At 39.4% G+C, this 20,508-nt stretch overlaps 4 protein-coding genes across 5 annotated transcripts; 1 reads left to right on the plus strand and 3 right to left on the minus strand.

The window, feature by feature from the left end:
* Window positions 1–80: 80 nt before the first annotated feature.
* LOC119999423 (probable serine protease EDA2) lies at window positions 81–6,346 on the minus strand. Of its 2 annotated transcripts, XM_038846987.1 has the most exons (13): window positions 5,965–6,346; window positions 5,410–5,535; window positions 5,035–5,190; window positions 4,569–4,751; window positions 4,332–4,457; window positions 4,160–4,213; window positions 4,008–4,079; window positions 2,868–3,064; window positions 2,657–2,751; window positions 1,848–1,922; window positions 1,300–1,383; window positions 453–551; window positions 81–362 (listed from the first exon to the last, which is right to left on the minus strand). In XM_038846987.1, exons 1-13 carry the CDS (start codon window positions 6,163–6,165, stop codon window positions 355–357), a joined length of 1,476 nt encoding a protein of 491 aa, XP_038702915.1. In that variant the 5' UTR covers window positions 6,166–6,346; the 3' UTR covers window positions 81–354. The 2 variants fall into 2 exon arrangements, with proteins under 2 accessions (XP_038702915.1, XP_038702906.1); XM_038846978.1 differs by having other exon boundaries at window positions 93–551.
* An 803-nt stretch (window positions 6,347–7,149) lies between these two features.
* On the minus strand, window positions 7,150–10,596 carry LOC119982443 (B-box zinc finger protein 19-like). Its single transcript, XM_038825854.1, has 5 exons — window positions 10,191–10,596; window positions 9,385–9,481; window positions 9,166–9,281; window positions 8,840–9,070; window positions 7,150–7,572 (listed from the first exon to the last, which is right to left on the minus strand). The coding sequence occupies exons 1-5, from the start codon at window positions 10,332–10,334 to the stop codon at window positions 7,570–7,572; spliced, it is 591 nt and encodes a 196-aa protein (XP_038681782.1). The 5' UTR covers window positions 10,335–10,596; the 3' UTR covers window positions 7,150–7,569.
* A 772-nt stretch (window positions 10,597–11,368) lies between these two features.
* On the minus strand, window positions 11,369–12,453 carry LOC120003133. Its single transcript, XM_038852051.1, has 3 exons — window positions 12,199–12,453; window positions 11,799–11,913; window positions 11,369–11,692 (listed from the first exon to the last, which is right to left on the minus strand). Exons 1-3 carry the CDS (start codon window positions 12,369–12,371, stop codon window positions 11,393–11,395), a joined length of 588 nt encoding a protein of 195 aa, XP_038707979.1. The 5' UTR covers window positions 12,372–12,453; the 3' UTR covers window positions 11,369–11,392.
* Window positions 12,454–14,634: 2,181 nt separating this feature from the next.
* On the plus strand, window positions 14,635–19,223 carry LOC120000603 (probable LRR receptor-like serine/threonine-protein kinase At4g36180). The gene has a single exon (XM_038848730.1). It carries the CDS (start codon window positions 15,159–15,161, stop codon window positions 18,576–18,578), a length of 3,420 nt encoding a protein of 1,139 aa, XP_038704658.1. The 5' UTR covers window positions 14,635–15,158; the 3' UTR covers window positions 18,579–19,223.
* Window positions 19,224–20,508: the final 1,285 nt, after the last annotated feature.

Below are 20,508 nucleotides of genomic sequence, written 5' to 3' on the forward strand. Positions count from 1 at the left end.
AAACTTTTCCGGTAGCTACCCTTCGCTTGTTTCTATATGATAATATGCACCTTGGTTGTCTAAAGCAAACAGCATAAATATTCACTACAATGTCTAGGAGAATTCCCTCAGATAGAATATAACAATCAACACATATACCATCTTTTAAACGATAAAGAGAAGCTACACCTTCCCAATCCATACATTGGATTCGGGTCCCTGACCTTTTTAGTTCCACAATCTACAGTTGGAGGCTTTTACCTTGTATAAATTGGGTTTGCAGCAAATATGACAGAAAAAGAAGAGGAAAAAAAAATCCGGGTGCAGTCATGCATGACAACTTACAAAGGCAGTACGGAATTCATAGCGAAGCATTCAAGCATCTGCTGACAGAAGGTAATATAAGCGATAATGGTTAGTTAACTGACTAGTTTGCACATATATGTATTCTCACAATCACATGTAACTCCTACCCGTGGCTTGACACTCGGATAGCCACAAGTCTATGTGATCTACAATTTGCTGCCTCACTTTATTAACTGCTCCAGGGGAACTACAGTTCTGAGCATTACCTGAAACGAAAAGGAGTCTCAGAAAATGACAGTAAGCATTTACTGGGATAAACGGGGTGGCAAACATAGATATATACGCATGGTTGATAAATGTCATTAGATAAGCTGTGACATACATATGGAAAGAACCAGTTTGCAAATTTTCTTGACGCATACCGATGGTCATCCCCCCGCCCTCAGTTTAGAGAAGTTTAAACAAGTCCATTTGGCACATCTGACTCACTATTTTCTTATGTTGAAAGAAAATTAGACAGAGCAAATTTTCATTCCACATTCATGCGCATTTGAGCAGTTTTGTTCTCCTCTTAAGCAGTCTGAGAAGCTCGAACAATATGGAACTTCCCACAAGGACCTCTAAAAGCCGATTGTTTTGATTCATTAAACAATCATTGTAGTTCACAATTCAAGGCAACGTGATTCAGAGCACTTCTTACATGGATAGAGTTCAGAAAACTTAATCTGAAACCTTTTTCCTTTTTTTTTTTTTATTTCCCACATTAGCTAAAACCCTGTTCTACTAGACATCAAGCGTGATCACCCTCCCATGTCATTCCAGAAAATCAACTAATAACATATGGTATGGGTCACTGTTGTCATATTTTATCCACAGATTTTCTCATCTGAAATGTGCTTTGTCAAACAGTAGGTGAAGTAATGGTCACCGGATTAGAACTTTAGAAGCTAAAATCAAAACACCATAGCAATCAAGCTAAAATCAAAACACCATAGCCAACATGATTGCGCATACCTTCAGGCGATAAAGGAGATTGAGGACATCCTCGAAGATCAGTTCCATGGCCACAATTATGACAGGATATGATGTACGAAGGCACTGAGGGAGAAAGTTTTATTTCAGAGAAATAGTACAAATATGACAATTAGATGAATAAAGACCTAACCAAAAATTTGCATTTTAGGTCCTCATACCAAGGTCATTAATAAATCTATGTAGATGTGAAACTCCAAATGAAAACATTATTTAATTCAAGTTTATTTGGTAGACAAGAATATATAATAAACAAGTTCATGGTTAAAGGTTGATATTGTTCAATACTTTGGGATATTGGGTATGTGGTTCTCAAATCAAACTAACTGCAGAAAAAGTGATCAATAAGAATCAGTTTAAATTTAGGCAGTTTTTATATTTAGTTGTGTATACTTTAAATATCAAGAAGAGAAACATTCTCTTTGGTGTTATAATATCTGTTGCTTATAAAAAAAAAATAATATCAAGAAGAGAAACATTGGATATTCCATTCTTGGTCAAGATGCTCATCAGAGGAATTGGAAACTTACTGTCTGGGGATGAAATTTGTTTGGATGCATGACGCCAGGGATCCTGTGAGCCATTTGTAAAAACAATTTTCGAACCTGCAAATTGCGCAACAATTAGAATGCAAAAGCCATAATTGGATGAAGGAATGATGATTTCATAGAAGCAACCATAGGCAGAAAATTGTTACATTCATGATCATTGAAGCAACCATATGCAGAAAACTTTTACATTCATGGTCTGTAAAGCAGCTTTTCTTTCAAGCCATTACGTCATAACAAAAACATTTACAGTCTACTGTTACCCAGAGCCCTCAAGATCCCTTGAAATTCCTTTCTTCCCAACCTAATTTTATTTAAGCTCTCATTAGTGAACATAATTTTCCATTTCCATTAACATAGGCCTCAATGAGACAGAATATTTGATATTATCTCATGTAGCATTAAGCCAGGTCATTAGGGGTTTCTTTTTTATCATTGTTCAATGGAGATGGGGGTTTGAACCCCTGCCATTAGGCAGTGACTTGAGGAGCTTCATCACCTGAACTTGTAGTGCTCCTCAGGTCATTATGGTATATAAAACCTCAAGAGCATTAGCTATTCTCTCTTCCATAGTGTACACCACTCTCTTGTTCTCCATGTGTGTGCGTGAGAGAGAGAGAGAGAGAGAGAGTTTAAATTTAGATCTCAACCAGCCAAGTTATGTATGACATAAAACAAAGAAAAGTTGCATATCAAGCAAATGAAGTATATACTAATCTAGGGCCTTTAATACTTGTTCAGAGATTATGAAAAGAACAAAACTATAACATAAAAGGCAAATATATCTGGACCAGCTATTTTTGTCCCTCCATAGTAGATATTTGTAACGTCAACATCGGGATAAATGTCCTTTCCAAATACATGCTTGCAGAGGTCCAAATGATATCTGCCACATAAAAACAATTCTTATCAGAGTCAAAAGTCCAGAAGAGAGCAAGCAGAACTATACTAAAAATGTTAGCAATTGTCATTTCATTGAAAGTAAAAACATTAATAACATGCCTGGTGTCAACTTTTGAGGAGCGAATACTATCATTTGCTGGAGCCACCTGAAAATAGGCAACTTCAGTACAAACTTGGAACCACCATAAACGAGCCCCACTGCTCTCTGCATCAAGATTTGTGCTTTTCAAGTTCTCCTGATTATATGTCGCAACACTATCAGGGTAATAATCTCTAACATACTTGGCATAAGCATCCTGCACGTAAGAACATCCAATAAAATAATACATTAGAACTAGATGTCCAAGCAGCATTATTTTCCAAGTAAACATTGTCCAATAAAATCATACATCAGAACTAGATGTCCAGGACTCCAGGCAACATTATTTTACAAGTAGACATTGTCCAACAATATGTAAAACCTACATAATTAATACAATGAACAGAAGAACAACACTATAATGCTAATAGTGTTAAATAGTAAACAAATGTTGGCCAATACCCCCCCTCCCAACACTTTCAAACAAGAAAACCAAATAAAGAGACAAAGTAATCATTAGGCTAGTATGTGAAGTAAGATAACATTAGTATTGCAGTTTTAATATCAGGAAAGCACATAAATAATGAAGAGCGTACAGGCCGAATGTCCTTTCACATGAGAATTGATGTCCTCCTTTATTTAGTTCTTGGATAGGCCAGGCGTGCTCACCTGAAACTAACCTATATAGAACAAGCTAAACAGTCAAGGGTGGTTGAGTTGGCTGGGGATGAATCCTTCCCGCCGAGGGGCCTGAGTTTGATTCACCATATTAACGCCCTACAACATGCCAAAGTACATGTACATGGAGAGAGTGGGGCATTCTAAGTACTAGGGGTTTATATGAGCCTTGGTCCATGGTTCCTCGTCGTAAAAAAGATATAGAACAAGCTAGAATGGATGCAAAGAACTCAAAACTGCATAAATAATAAGATACAGTTACTGTAGCCCACATACTTAAACTTCCAGCATGTTTACAAGTCAACTTCAAAATCACCAACAACAGATGGAGTTCTATACTTACATTCGATTATTATTGCAATTCCCACGGAAATTACAGCTAAAGTTACTCTGGAACCTCTCTTAAAACAACTATGGTCACCATATATTTTAAATACTCGTTAACTTTTCTAAGGGTGTGAGGAAAGAAAAACTGAGCATACCACCAAGTCCTCTCCAGCCTTCTTAGCTTGAACAAGAGGAGAGCACAATACATCTGGATTCCCATACTGAAACTGAAAAGTCGTAGTTTTAAATAATATTAGCATGAAAGTCTGAAACCAAGTAACCAAACTTCAAAAGAAACCACACACACCGCAGTAACTGCCGCATCTGCCAAAAGATACATGAAATCGCCATCAATATCAAGCTGCAATTGCACAAATAACAGATCAACATGTAAGATGACAAATGTGAATGAATTTTCCTGTAGTTCATCTCACATAAGGGGTTCATAGTAAAACACTAAAACAAGATAAAATTCAAACCTCAGATGCACCAAACAACGACTTTATAGCTTTTCGGTCTGACTCAGTCGACTCAAGTTGTTTTTCAACTAGCTGAGTAATTTCTTGTAAAGCAGCTTTACATTCAGGACCAGCTGACACACCAATCTGCATTAACCATAAATAAACATTTTGCATCTGGGGGCAAGAAAAACTACAAAAGAAATAAACAACAACTACAAATTAAGGCTGTGTAAGATTTTTTTATACTACCATTACCTGCTGATCAAATTCAGTGAAGTTATAGACCGCAAGAACAACTGCAGAACTAGCAAGACTTCCACATGTTAAGTGAGGAAACTTAAGACGAAACCATGCACTGAGAGCTCCGGAATATGATACACCAAAGACAAACCATGAATTTTCAACAGCAGTTCTATTAAGCTTTAGGTTTAAAGATTCCTACACAATGCAGCGTAAAGAAATTGAAGAATTAGGCAGAAACAGAATTGGATAGTCTATAACCTACTCAAATGATAAAAGACAAGTACTGGGCAGGACAGCAAGTATGATTGGAAAAAAACCAAAAAAATTGAGCAGAAGTACAGATATCTGGTATAGCTTGCATTGGCACTATGCCAGATTTGAATACAAGTATGAAAATTCTACCTAGTGCAAATTATGGTTTTGCAATTAAGAAAAAAGGGTTAACAAGAAATAAAGGACAATTCTGTAATTAACTAACCTGGTAGCGCTGACGGAAAATAGCCAAATCAAACAGTGCCTGTTTTGAAGAAAGAAATCTCAAATTCTCTGTTTTCAGAGATTTGAAGGGGGAACTTTTCCCATAATAGCGATGCTCCAGTGTAACAACTGCTGCACCAAACTTCTTTGCCAAAACCTGTACCAGAAGACGGTCTAAAATTTTATTAGTTTTTGACATCAAGAACTTTAAAAGATAAGTAAAATTCAACTCATTCCCGCACCTAGAAATATTAAAATAATCCAAAAACTGTATTCATTTGGAGGCTCTTTATTGTATTCCATCAAGTATTAACAATGGCCAGCCTCCTTCAAGCCACTGATAAGTTTTAATAAATGACTGAGAACTACGACTTACACTGATATAGTCATTGGGAATGCCATCGCATGAAGATTCGCCACAGATTTTCAAGAAAATTGGCCCGTCTGGGGCTCGGAAATGATCAAGGAATTCATAGTAGCGCTGCTGAAATGTAGTATGATCCTGCAAAAATCAATGCAATCTAAATCAGAAAACTGAAGCACTGTGCACTTGAATGTACCAAAATCAGCCAAGATTCTGTTCCATTGCTCGGGCTGATAATTATAGCAGACAAAGCAATTTGGAAAGCACTCAAACCGCACTTAAATAGAGAATTATAAAATTTAAGTGATTGTGTAAACAAACTGATTTAGTAAATTCTTAACTCAATTTCTCAAATTCAATCTCATCATTTTCGGATTAACAATTTAAGCTAATTTTCAACCACAACTACCGCAATTTCCTGCAAACAACATTTCCAAAAGAAGAAAGAACAAATCCGAACCAAAACATGTATCGACAGTTCATCGGGGAAATGACATTTCTAATAATGCGCGTGGCACCTCCGCCCTAAAAAACAGTGAAATAACAGTCGCAAAAGGAGAGAATTACGTAAGGAGAGAAGTGATCGAGAGTCTGATTAAACCAGTGCTCCTCAGTTGTCAAGTAATTGCTGCTTCCAGACAAGCGGTGAAGCATAGTGCGCTGTCCGACATAACCATAAGAGAAGCTCGAGAACATAACCATCAACAGCACCACCACTACCAAAGACGACGTCGTTGCCGCCATTGAATTCAAGCTTAGCGTCCGCATCTTCAGTTCTCTGCTCCACAACCAGAAATTTACAAAATAATAATGAGATGCTTGCACGGGAACAATGAATTGCTTCGTTAACCTAGACGAGGGCCATGAGGCACATCAGTCTTCTGTAATCTTGATTTGATAGGATGATTAACGGAAGTAAAGCAAATAGGATGTTGAAGCCTGAAAGACGACTGGAAATAGTTTTTTTTTTTTTTAATAAAGAAAATGGAAGCAACAGGGCCCATTTTATTTTTCAATTCGAGCCTGCCAGGCCCACTAATTGATCGGCATCAAATTAATGGCGGGTAAATTCACTAAACCCTAAATTCCCAACACTTATCATTCCAAAAACATCCAAGAGTGTGTGACACTAATTCATTATATGTGGTGACATCATAGCAAAGACTTTTATTATCTTAGCCTAGGCATGAAAATCGAATTAAAAGTATATAAACATAAACATATTGATAGGACCACATGCGGACGTTCGTAATTTTATATGTTACGGACATTCACGGTTTTTGTGAACTAATAGGGCTTAAACTAGTGGAGTTCCCGTCTGTTTCACTTTTGAGTACATATAAAAAAACAGACCTCATAAATTTAAAGTTATTAACGTCCGCACATGAGAACGAGTGCGTGTTGATATTGATTTGTTTAGCTACTAGTTACTAGAATTATATGAGCAAGATTTTATGTGATGAGACATCCTCATCTCCGCAGAAGGTCCAATTAAGAAATCCATATTTTATGGCCCATACAATAAACTATGGGGACCAGTTTTACAAACCAAAAAACTGGTGACAGAACATTTTTGGATGCAATTCAGATTTTGAGTATCCAGGTAGAGTCATTGCTTTGCTCAGAAGGGAAGCTTCCCATCACTTTCTTTCAAAGCTTTAGCCTTCAAGCAACAACAACAAATTCAATCTAAAAGAAAGCTCGATGCATTTTGAAAATGTGAATAAATGAAATGACAAGTAGAGCCATTGATTTGAATCCCACATGCTCCAAATCGAACATAAGTCCGTATTTTAACCGTACAAGAGAATTTATACATATATATCATGTATTACATTTCTTCCCGCAACAAATCAAGCCACTGCTGTCGCTCAAATACAAGGACATGGTGAAGTTCTGAAACGCTCACCATGCAATAATTCAATCAAAAGATTATAGTTCGGATGTAAGGGTATGACTATTACCCAAAGTATTCTAATTCCAAACTATTGTGCTATGTTACCAAACAAACACATTCTTCAAGCCTCAATAAGCGAATTGCCGGCTTTTAGCAGAATGTAGAGAGTGAAAACACCCAAACATTCTGGCAGGAAAAACAGGTACAGATGGACGTCGCTTGCCTTTTAGGCCTTCTTACAGCATACCTGTTGAATCATGCATCCAGGTTCATAGTCACTGCAGTTTAGAATGAAAAAATTATAGTTAACTTGTGAGGCTCAGTAGAATCAGAATATCTCACAGAAATGGAACAGTGATAAGCTTATTGTTAACAGGTACAACAGAAAAGGCAAGAAGCATCCTGAAGCAACAAGTGGCGGGCTGTGATGAAGCCACTTGTAGTCTTTTTAGTGGCATGGTTATTTCTTGTATCAGGCTGGGGGGTTTTAGGCAGAGAGTAGTAGGGTTTTGGAGCATTAGCTGATTTTGGTAAAGACTTGTTGTCTGTGGAGGTCCTAGCTCTCGAAGTCTAGGTTTTTTTTTTTTTTGATTGAAAGGATAATAACAAGGAAATTGATATAATTACAAAATAAACCTAGACTTCGAGAGCTAGGACCTCCACAGACAACAAGTCTTTACCAAAATCAGTTAATGCTCCAAAACCCTACTACTCTCTGCCTAAAACCCCCAGCCTGATACAAGAAATAACCATGCCACTAAAAAGACTACAAGTGGCTTCATCACAGCCCTCCACTTGTTGCTTCAGGATGCTTCTTGCCTTTTCTTTTGTACCTGTTAACAATAAGCTTATCAAACAGTAAGTTCTCTTATGGAGAAAATACAGGAAATTATAATATGAAATTAACACAAACACCCTTGCTACCCAAAAAGAAAAAATCGGGATCCATTTTAGTACTCCGTCTCAACTTTGTGTTCAACTCCTAAAAATAAACAGAACGTAATGGCCAAAACCAAACATTACACATTGTGTCTAGTGTTTTGGGGCCATTTTTATCGTCCCTCCATTAAGTTTAAGAGTATTTTCCTTCTTTCATAGCAGTTGATAGAGCTTAAGCGTATAGAGAGACTTCAACCATGGATAAGAGCAAGTACTCAGAAACTATAAGCTTATTTGTCTTGCCATCTGATAAATGCCCGATGCTGAGTTTGTGATTTGTAACTAACTGCTAATGTTTAGTCTCTCGAAGAAACGGAATAGCTTCCTAGTACTTGCACTTGTAATATCATAGATGCTATCAACAAAGCATCCTCTTAGTTGCACTCCAGGTTGCTACCCTTTGGTGACTCTTCGATTAGCTTGTTTCTAAACACAATTGTTTCTTTTCCAAAATAATGACCACTTACAACCCATTTTGTCCAATGAGTCCAATCGACTTGGAAATATTTCACGTCTTTGGAATACCCTAGTGCCTGCTAGAGATTGGATGCATATAGAAAATAGATAAGGTCGAAAATAAAAAAATCCGCCACTAAAACGTCAAACCTGATTATCAGGTAGTCCATGTATTCGTTGAGGCTTCATATTCAAATCAATCATTTTGGTAATTTTGGCATGCCCATCAACTGCACCATTTGGAAAAGGTGAGACCCTGTGATTCTGTTGATCCTCTCCCACAATGTGCTTAGCTGGTTCACTTTCTCCTCTTTTGGTCTCACCCGGATTTGTCCGTTGTGAAGCTGGGTCATTAAGCTGACAAAGTTTATCCCCAGGAAACTACAGAACAACCAAAGAACATAAATCTTGCACGGGCCAATGCATAATATAATTCTAAAATTAACCAGATCAGTTTATGGGAATGAAAGACAAACCTCAACTCTCTGCCTAAACAGCAGATATCTTCCATGCATTCTTTTACCTCCAACATGAACAGCCATATCGCATTGCAAACAAAGTGAAGTTCCATCTATCTCGCAGTAAAAGAAAGCTAGACCAATTCCAGGAGGCAAACATAAAAGAAGTTCTTCAGCAAGAGGGAGTGCATATTTCCAAATTATTTATAAAAAAAAAAAGAAAAGGAAACTGCATACCAGGGGCATTTTCACATATGTCACAGCGAGGAATATCACTGGGAGCAGCTAGAGCCACACGCACATGACGACTAGCAAGCTTATTACACAAGTGGACCTGCCATCCAGATCAAAAGTTTTAGCATTGAGAAAAGTTGTTAAAAACAAAAGTCCAAAACAACATAGCCTTGTGTTCAGATTTATGATCTCACACATAAACTATTCTGGGAAACACAGAGTAACATGGAGAAGAAGTGATACACTTTTTGTTTTTGGCAACGTGAAACTCTCTACTTCCCATCGGACAACTGACTGGTAAATCTCATGCCACATGGAAGACCCTGATACCCATATAAACCAGTTGAGACCTGGGCATTGCCACAGGCTGGGCTGAACAAGGCCATCTCGCAAATTGCAAGAATGAAAACACCCGTAGACTTGAACTCACAACCTCCCACTTGAGCTATGAGTTACCGCGGCCAAGTACACCATCTCAGTCAATCACCCATTGTTGTCGAAGAACAGAAGAAGTTATACTCCCTAAGGACTAAGTCATTTTCTTTGAGGTTGTCGGCTCGTAGTCCTAACCTCACAATTGCATTAGAAACAACAAAAAAAATAGAGTAAAACCATATATGTGGCTCTACATTCGACAGATACAAGCTTATTATGTGGATGTTACGGCACGCAATAGCAAGACAATCCAAAAATGGGTCTCTTCCTTAGCCGCAAAAGAACTTGAGGGTGGCGGAACAGAAGAAATGTAGAACTAAAGGACCTTATAAATTAATAGAAGTAGACAATAAGTCATGGAGCCGAAAGCAAACCTTATCATCACAGGAACGGCAGAGAGCAGCCTCATCGGCGGCGCAAAAGACGACGGCCGCGGCGCTTTGGCAGGCATCACAAAGAGTTCGCATAATTCTCAGCAACTCTCGTCTCTCCAACAACCCACCAATAAATATACTCATATACGTCTATATACGACAAAACCCAGAAAGAAAAATCCAACAAAACAAAACACCCAGAATTCTAAGTTGCGTATGATTAAGAACCAACGTTGTTGCTGGTGAATTTATTGCTGTTTGTTGGTGCTGCTGTTGCTGCTGACGACGATGATGGATGGGATTTCAATGGTGGACCTGAAGGGATCATGGAAGTCTTGGAAGACATTGTATTGAATTGGAAGATGTGGAAATCTCATAGGCGCACAAGTGAAGTGAGTAGAGAGTAGAGACTTCCAATGGAGAGTCTCACTGGTGTTTTGCTATGGTGATTTTGTGGCCACAAGCTTAAAAGCCCGGTGGGCCATTGTGATTGAAAGCGGCCTCTGGATTATTCTAGCCCACTGATATGATATCTAACGTGGGCCCCATCTACCTGCCTTTTTGTGAGATTAAATCCCAGCCCTACAACAAGACGTATCTCCGAGGGCATAGTTCATACCAGGTGTCACTTAGCTATTGCTCGTTGAATTTATTTTAGAAAAATTAAGTTGAATAAAGGTCAAAATATGCTATTTGTGGTTTGATTCTTTGATTCCCATTGAATGATTATCATTAATCACCACTGCCGACACCCAAGTGAAACAAAAAAAATGCTAAAGATACTCCTGTTTTTTGTCGTATATATCATATTAAGATGGATGCACAAATAAATTAAGAGACCAAAAGATTAATGAACAATTTTTATTATGCTCAAATTGTTTATTTTTTATAGGTAAACGGAATTGAGGGTTCCAACTTGGATATCACCATATTCGAGTTTATCTCTTAACCACATCGGCTGAAGATTGTTGGCTCTTAATCTTTTATGCTCAAACCACATATGCATTTTGGAGATAACAAGCCACAACTTGGCTTATAGTAGGATGTACATACTTTATACTTACACACATATTACAAACTCCTTCAATCTCACAATCTTTATTTAGAATTCTCACATAACCAACACCAAGTCTCCAATACAGCCAAAGACCCAAGAAAATGTTTTTTTTTTTTTTTTTTTTTTTTGGGTAAAACTTTGAATTTCAAAATGAGAAGTTCATCATGTCCATGCTCAAGCTCTCCATCATGACATTCTCCATAAACCAACATGGGCTTAGGGTTGCTGCCTCCTCCATGTAACTTCCCATTCTGGGCTTGAAGATTGAGCAAGAAGAGATGGGAAGGATTGGGATGTTGTCACAGTTGCAGATTTCAATCATGTACCCATCTGGGTCATGGAAGAACACTTGATCCACTTTGATTCCATCCTCCTCTACTACTGCTGTCACATATCTTATGCCCATTTCTTCTAGCATCCTCTTCACAAGCCCAACATCAGTGCACTATTTAGACCCAAAAAAAAAACCCAATTGATCATATTAAATTCTGTATCAAAAAGAAAAGGAAAAAAAAAACAAATATACTGTAATTTGAAGTTAAGAATCTTACTTGGAAGGAAAGGTGGTTGTCTTTGGGATTAATCGGGCGTTCTTCATTGATGATGTCAAAATCATCAATTGAAGGATTCTCAATCAAGTGTATACCAATGCCATAACTGTACAACCTACAAAATACGACATTTAAAATTTTAGCAATTATACGGATCCCAATGTTTTTTGTTCCAACTATCTCAAGTGTGCGTCCATCTCAACATTTTGAGATCGTTGGGACAAAAAACACTGAGATTCTTAACATTTTCGATGAATATCAACTTTGGCTTGCAGAAGATATGATGCATTTATTTATAATATGTAAAAAAAAGAGGAAATAATTTGATATATTTAATTGAAATTGAAATTGTGAAGGATTATAATCTACCACATATTAGGAGAGTGAAGGAGGTAATTACCATGCCCCATTGAAATTGAAAGAAGAGGGCCTTTTGATGAGAACAAACCCCAAAACCTCCTCATAAAACTGCAGAGAAGCCCAGACTGATCTGCACAACAAAGACACATGATTCAATGAAAGTAGAGGCAGTGCCTCAAAGCTGCTCACTTCCTCAATCTCCTTAGCCAACATTTCCCCTTCTTTTGCTGTTTTCTGGCCTTCTGTTTTTACACTCCAATGCTTACTCTACTTCTATCTCGCAAAGCATGAACAAAACAGGCTTGTAAATGTGCATTATATAAAGCAGGATCCTGGAATTCTCTCTCTGTTTGCTTTAGTTCAAATCTGTGACTGTGGGAGTGAGGAACTTTCCTGGCAGATTCTCTCAATCCAATCTGACAATAATGCAGTCATTATCATATCCACTGCATGTTATGCATCACTGCTTTTGAATAGAGTGTTCAAAATATCTGCAATATGTAAATGTTAAGCCTCTGTTTTTGCTCTATGCTGTTACAATACTCTGTTTTTTTGCACTAATGATAAGCAGACATAGGCAGCCGAGGAATCACCTACCCCAACATGTTTTTCGAAAGTTGAGTGGGCGTAAACCTCATGCCGCCAAAACAGCCCGAACCACGCTGACGACATATAAGACTGAGACACTGAGTCGATAGCGATGCGGGAGAATTAAAATTTTAATTAGATATGTTCAACAAGAAGCTTGTGATGAGATACGGTAACTGCATCTTCTAACAGGGGCTTCAATCATAAGTTCCTAAAATGGCCAAGTTTGAAGCTGATACAATATCAAATTCAACGGCAGAGTACACAAAAAAGTTACAAGAATCCAAAAGATGCGAAATTTCCGTGAGCTTTCCTCTCCTAGAAGAGAGGAGAAAGAAAAGTGAGAACTAGAAGAGAGGAGAAAAGAAGAGAAAATATCAGACCTGCAGAGCAGTCTGTCCGTGTGTTTCCTTAATTGGGCCAATCAGTGGACTTTATGGGCCAAGTTATAAAACGAAGGCTTTAGTATAAGCCCAGGCTCAATTGTGGGCTCTATGGGCCAGGTTATAGAATGAAGGCTTTTCACGGTAGATTTGGGCTTCAAAGGTGCAGCCCATTGTAACGATTAAAAAAACAAGCTCCTTTTGCTACAGAATTGGTTGTGTTTTATAAGATTACAGCCTAATCCCACGAAGCTTTGGAGAGTTGTATTCCTTTCGAGGAAAAGCACAGCAATGAACACTCCCCAATGATCATTCACAAGACATTGGACAAGTCATTATAGCAACAGTACGTACCAATTATTCCTCTACCGAGCAATACTTTCTATTAAGTTGGTGAAGTGTCTATGACTTTTAAGGTTCTCCTCATTTGGACCACATGAGTCGCTTCGATGATAATCTAGTTGGTGAATATCTCTGAGATCAAATCGTATGGATTCAGAAGATCCTGAGTTCAATTCTCACTAAGAATAATATCCTAATAAGTTACACGTTGAGTTTTGACTCAACTTTTGTTAGGTGGGAAATTTTTGTTTGCGAATGCTCGACGATTGGAGTTTAGACCCATATAAGATATTAAATGGGTAAACTTGTATGATAATTTTTTCGGTTATCAAACAAGATTTGGACCACGGGGCAACTCCCGCTAACATAAATTTAGTTCAAATTTGCCACCAAAAAACACAATGTCAATAGCCAATGATAGGTGTCACACAATTTGTGTGACAGCCCAATTTGTGGTCCACTTAGGTAGATTGACCCTTTATCCCGTGGGCCTGGCCCTTCTCAAATTACCGAATGCGATTGGTGGTCAATTTGCTTTAGTACATCCCTTTACAATCTCAAAGGGTTCGAATTAACTATGAAGAGAGCATGTGGCGTACAAACATTTTTTAGTTAATTTTTGACACTTGACCATTGAATCTAACAGGGAAAGCATAAAATAAAGCAAAAGAAGAGTAAGATGTGACACTATTAAAAAAAGTCAAAAGAATGAGGATTTAGGGGGATGTTAAAGAAAGTAAGAGGGAAAATGTCAAATAAGGAAGAAAAAGAGCACAAGAAAACAAAATGGATTTCAATTCAAATGTTCGCACCCAACAATAATTAGAAAATAACAAGTCACAGTGATGAATAACTCTCGCTCCAAATCGTATCAATTCGAAAAGTTATGAGTTCGATTCTCATTACAAGCAACATTCTCATGACCATACAATAGATTTTAACCCAATTTACCCTTTCGTTATGTGGGATAATTTTATTTATGAGAGTCTGACGGATTGAGTTTAGACATATATCGAATGTAGAAACAAACCAATATGATTTCGTTCACGGTTAAAAGACACATGAAAAATATATTGCATCCAAAACATTATTTATTTTATTTGACCCTCATTTACCTCCTAAAAAATTATTTGAATATTTTCATGCACTTGGCATTTCTACCCCTACTAATCACACACTCACGTGACCCTCGGCTAGACAAAAACACACACATAATAAAAATAGGATAAATAAATTTAAAAAAAGGGGCCAATTAATGAGATAAAAGATCACACAAAGACGCACAAGGTGAGGGCTCAATGATTCAAAGCACACCGTATCATATGAAAAAGTGACACCCACCACCAACCAAAAGCGATTCTTCAAAGCCTTCTTGGGGACAGAGAAAAACCAAAAACCACCTCAAAACGATGTGTTTTGATGTTTTGATTTTATTCGCATATTTTCTCTCTCCCTCTCTCTCTGGCTAATGAGTGTGGGTCTCTGTAACATTGCGCATTCTGGCGCAACATATGGCAGCAGCGTCTCTGCGAAACAGTAAACACCTTCCTCCTCTGCCACTGACGCTCCCTCTTTGTCTTCGCTGCTAACTTGCGCTCTCTTTGTGCACACTCTATTAACCTTCACCGGCACCGTAACTAATTTCTGTTTAAAGTCCTTTCAGTCTCGGTTCTTTTACCATCGATCAATGGCTACTGTGGAGAATGTTGTGATGTTCTTTGTTCTGGTTTTGTGTGCGCCTCCGTTGTTACGTTGCGCCACCCAGCGTAGTTCGGAGAATCTGGTGGAGATCGAAGCTTTGACGGCCTTTAGGATCAATCTCCATGATCCACTTGGGGTGTTGGATGGCTGGGATGCGTCTACTCCTTTTGCTCCATGCGACTGGCGTGGAGTCGTCTGTACGAACAACCGAGTCACTGAGCTTCGTCTCCCACGGCTTCAACTTGGTGGCCGACTCAGTGACAGACTAGCGGAGCTGCGTATGTTGCGGAAGTTGAGCCTCCGCTCTAATTACTTTAACGGTACTATTCCTGCTTCTCTCTCCCAATGCGCGCTTCTACGAGCTGTCTTCTTGCAGTATAACTCACTTTCCGGAAACCTTCCGCCGGAGATCGGTAACCTCACCGGTCTTCAGATTCTAAATGTTGCTGAAAACAACCTTTCCGGTGAAATCTCTGGAAATCTTCCTGTAGACATCAAGTACCTCGATCTTTCATCCAACGCATTCTCTGGTTTCATTCCACGGAGCATTGGAAATTTATCTCAGGTGCAGCTTATCAATCTCTCCTTCAATCAGTTCTCTGGTCAGATTCCAGCGAGTCTCGGTGATCTTCAGAATCTGCAGTATCTCTGGCTAGATAACAATCGTTTGGAGGGGACTTTGCCTTCTGCTGTAGCTAACTGTTCTTCGCTGGTGCATTTGAGTGCGGAAGAAAATGCGCTTGGAGGAGTGATTCCTGCAGCCGTTGGAGCGCTGCCTAAACTGCAAGTCCTCTCGCTCTCGCAGAACCACCTCTCCGGCTCTGTCCCTTCTTCGATCTTCTGCGGAGTTAATCCGCCATCACTGCGGATTGTTCAACTAGGTTTCAATGAGTTCACGGTCCTCACGGACATAGTGAGGCTGGCTCAGTCAGGCACGTGCTCCAGTGTTCTACGTGTTTTGGATCTCCAGCAGAATCAGATACGCGGCGTTTTCCCTGCGTGGTTAACGCAGGTAACAACTCTAACTATACTGAATATTTCTGGTAACAAGTTTTCTGGTGCGATTCCCCCAGAAATTGGTAACTTGTCTGGCTTAGAGGAGCTACGGATGGCTAACAACTCCTTCAGTGGAGTAGTTCCGGTCGGCATTCAGCAATGTGGCTCACTGCATGCTCTGGATCTTGAAGGAAACTTATTTTCAGGGGAGGTACCTGCATTTTTGGGTCATATGAAGAGTCTGAAGATGATGTTGCTTGGTGCAAATCACTTTTCCGGTTCAGTTCCAGCAAGTTTTCGAAATCTTACGGAGTTGGAGACCTTGAGCTTGAATTCTAACAGGTTAAATGGAAGTTTTCCTGAAGAGCTGATGGGGTTGAGTAATCTGACGGCATTGGACCTCAGTGGGAATAAATTTTCTGGTGAAATTCCTGCTAGCATTGGGAATCTGAGTCACCTAACGGTTTTGAACCTAAGTGGCAATGGCTTTTCAGGGAAGATACCAGCTAATTGTGGTAATCTATTCAGGCTAACTACTCTTGATTTGAGCAAACAGAGTTTGTCCGGTGAGTTGCCATCTGAGCTTGCCGGCCTGCCAAATCTACAAGTAGTTGCTGTGCAGGGGAACATGTTGTCTGGGGATGTGCCTGAAGGGTTTAGCAGTTTATTGAGCTTGCGCTATTTGAACATCTCCCGAAATGGCTTTTCTGGTCATATTCCGGCAACCTTTGGGTATCTTCGCGCACTGGAGGTTCTCTCACTCTCTGAGAATCGTCTGTCTGGGGTGATTCCTCCTGAGCTTGGGAACTGCTCTGATCTTGAGGTTCTTGAGCTTCGCTCAAATGCTTTAACAGGCAACATTCCAACTGATCTATCTCGTCTCTCGCACTTGCATGTGCTTGATTTGGGTATGAACAATTTAACAGGTGAAATCCCAGATGAAATTTCTGAATGCGCATCATTAACCTCTTTGTTATTGGACTCCAATAACATTTCGGGCGAAATACCAGAATCATTGTCCAAGTTAGGGAACCTGACAGTACTAGATCTCTCTAACAACAATTTGACTGGGGAGATTCCTGCTAATCTCACTCTTATTTCTGGCTTGGTATACTTGAATGTGTCACAGAATAACCTTGAGGGTGAGATTCCGGTGATGCTGGGTTCTAGATTTAACAATCCATCAGCATTTGCCAATAATCGAGACTTGTGCGGAAAGCCATTGGATCGGAAGTGTGTGGATGAAGCTGAGAAGGATAGGAGGAAGAGGTTGATACTGTTAATTGTTGTGGTTGTAAGTGGGGCTTGCCTATTGTCATTCTGCTGTTGCTTCTACATTTACAGTCTATTGAGGTGGCGTAGGAGACTCAAGGCAGGGGCAGCTGGGGAGAAGAAACATAGCCCTGCTAGGGCTAGCTCAGGAGCAAGTGGAGGTCGAGCCAGCTCAGAAAATGGAGGTCCAAAGCTTGTTATGTTCAATAACAAGATCACAGTAGCGGAAACAATCGAAGCAACTCGTCAGTTCGATGAAGAAAACGTGCTTAGCAGAACTCGATATGGTCTGGTTTTCAAGGGTATTTACAATGATGGCATGGTGCTCTCAATCCGCCGCCTTCCAGACGGATCACTTGACGAAAACATGTTCAGAAAAGAAGCTGAATTTCTAGGCAAAGTGAAGCACCGTAACCTCACTGTTCTTCGAGGCTACTATGCAGGGCCACCTGATCTAAGGCTCCTTGTCTATGACTACATGCCCAATGGAAATCTCGCCACTCTCCTCCAAGAAGCATCACACCAAGATGGTCATGTCCTGAATTGGCCAATGCGCCACCTCATTGCTCTTGGCATTGCTCGCGGCCTAGCCTTTCTGCACACATCCAACATCATCCATGGTGACATCAAGCCGCAAAGTGTGCTATTTGATGCTGATTTCGAAGCCCATCTCTCCGATTTTGGGCTCGACCGGCTTATTGTTTCGACTCCTGCAGAACCCTCCACTTCTAAAACAACAGTTGGGACTCTGGGTTATGTATCACCAGAAGCAGTACTAACAGGGGAGGCCACAAAAGAATCAGATGTATACAGCTTCGGCATTGTCTTGCTTGAGCTACTAACAGGTAAAAGGCCAGTGATGTTTACACAAGATGAAGACATAGTGAAGTGGGTCAAGAAGCAGCTCCAGACGGGTCAAGTTACAGAGTTGTTAGAGCCAGGGTTGCTTGAGCTAGACCCTGAATCATCAGAATGGGAAGAGTTCTTGCTCGGTGTCAAAGTTGGGTTGCTCTGCACTGCACCAGACCCTCTTGATCGACCCACCATGTCTGACATTGTCTTCATGCTCGAAGGTTGCCGTGTTGGCCCCGATGTTCCGTCCTCCGCCGATCCAACCTCCCATCACTCCCCAGTGTAACAACACGGGAGAAATCTTACCCATTTCTTTTGATTTTTTAGTTCAGATTTACTCTGTTTTTATTTTATTTTACAACTTTACCCTTTTGCTCTTTCATCATTCGACGCCGGCGTGTGGGGCCCGGTCGGATTAAAGAACCAACACTTTCAGTCAAGGATACTGGTACTGGATAGTCTATGGGGCCCAGTTAGCGTATTTCCCGCCAAACGCGAGAGAGACCTTTCTGATACGGTCACGTGGCAGAAATGCCCTAGCCGTTAATGTTGGGGGCCCGATGTACAGTACACACCCTGGCTGCCAGGCAATGAACGAAGGAACGGTCTTTTTCCAGTGAAGGAGGGGCATTAATATTTGATCCTTCATAAAAAAACCCAGTTGCCATGTGGAGATCTGTCCGTTGCCTCAGTTTTCGAAGGCAAGCGATGTGTACAAACTACGAAGAAGTAGAAGACAAAAGAACCCAAAATTTAAGGTCCCACTATATCAGTGAACTCAGTACTTAGTGGCAGGAAATGGGAAAGCAACAGTCAAAAAAGAGTAGAGAAAACGATGTGTTGTCACCACAATTTCATTTGTGGGTCATGACAAGTTTGATTATCTTTGAAATTTGATATATCCACTTCACTTCTGTTTTTTATTTGGCCATTTTTCCAAGTGTCTTTTTGCTGTGGGGTGGGCAATGGGGCAACAAACCAACGACCAAAAGATTCTCTTGCATTAGACAAAAAGTTAATGGAGCGGGGGTTGTTGACAAAAAAATATAGGATGTAGCAATATATAATGAGGTTAAGGTAGAGGTAGTATTATATATGGCATCGAGAATTGGACAAGTACGGTCAAATTTGAAGCAGTGACCGTTGGAATTGGTCTCTAAAAATGGTTTCTTTGGTATCCAATTCTTGGACACTGCAGCAGGACAAATTTAGTTTAGTTATTCACTTATTTGTTGGTATTGATGTTCTTCCGAAGCTCAACTAACCTATTAATTACTCTGGATCAGATCCTAAATCCAAGCTCAAAACAGCGGGTTAAGGGGACTCCACAGCTGGCCCCCATAATATTCTTTAAAATTATGAAAAAAAAATAAGAGAATGATAAATATATAAAAGTGTGATTATTTGACCTTCGAGAATATAGTGTCTAAATAAATAATTCAGATTTATGTCTTTTTTTCTCAATACCAAATTAAATTTCTCCAGGATAATATATATCCCAACCCCATCCGCTGCGAAAACTTTGTCTAGGGAAGTTGTTTATCAAAATCTTATATACTTTACATTCTCTATCTTTTTCGTAATTTTTAAAAATATGCTTCTTTTTCACTTTTTGTTCGGGGTTTTCGGTCGTCAGTGGTTACATTCACTTTCAAAAGCACAAGATAAAGTGGCGTGGGAAACATACTCATACCAGAAGAAAAGAATCTCAAACACAAAATCGTAGATTTCTCACAATCTATCACTGCATGTCTTAGAAAGCACCATTGATCAGCTTTAAGGACAGATAACTTTTATTCTCACCCTATAAAACAAGTATCACCAGTTGGACATGATGCCTCGAGCTCTCGATATGAGTTGGCACAGACTAGATTATAGTAACTTAGGCATTTTTAACTTTTTTTTACAGTTTCGATACAGAGTAATGCATCCCAATAGGTCTCATTCTTCTACTTTTCCCAGGGGTCGATGACTATTCATAACTATATTAGACTATTACCTTAAAGGCTTAAAACACCAAAGAATAGTTCAACCCGATGCTTTATTTCTTTCTATTTGATCATGCCTCGAGATTAGGAGTACATTGATTTCTCCCCAATAATCGAATATTTTTGCCAATAAATACTGCATATTTGATTCCATCCATAATCTTTTTCCTTCCCTATGAGTTCTAGTCTGAATATGAATGTTAGTTCTCATTGTTCTTCATATGTTAT

Source organism: Tripterygium wilfordii, chromosome 1, assembly GCF_013401445.1.
Source record: "Tripterygium wilfordii isolate XIE 37 chromosome 1, ASM1340144v1, whole genome shotgun sequence".
In the NCBI taxonomy this organism is placed as follows: Eukaryota; Viridiplantae; Streptophyta; class Magnoliopsida; order Celastrales; family Celastraceae; genus Tripterygium; species Tripterygium wilfordii.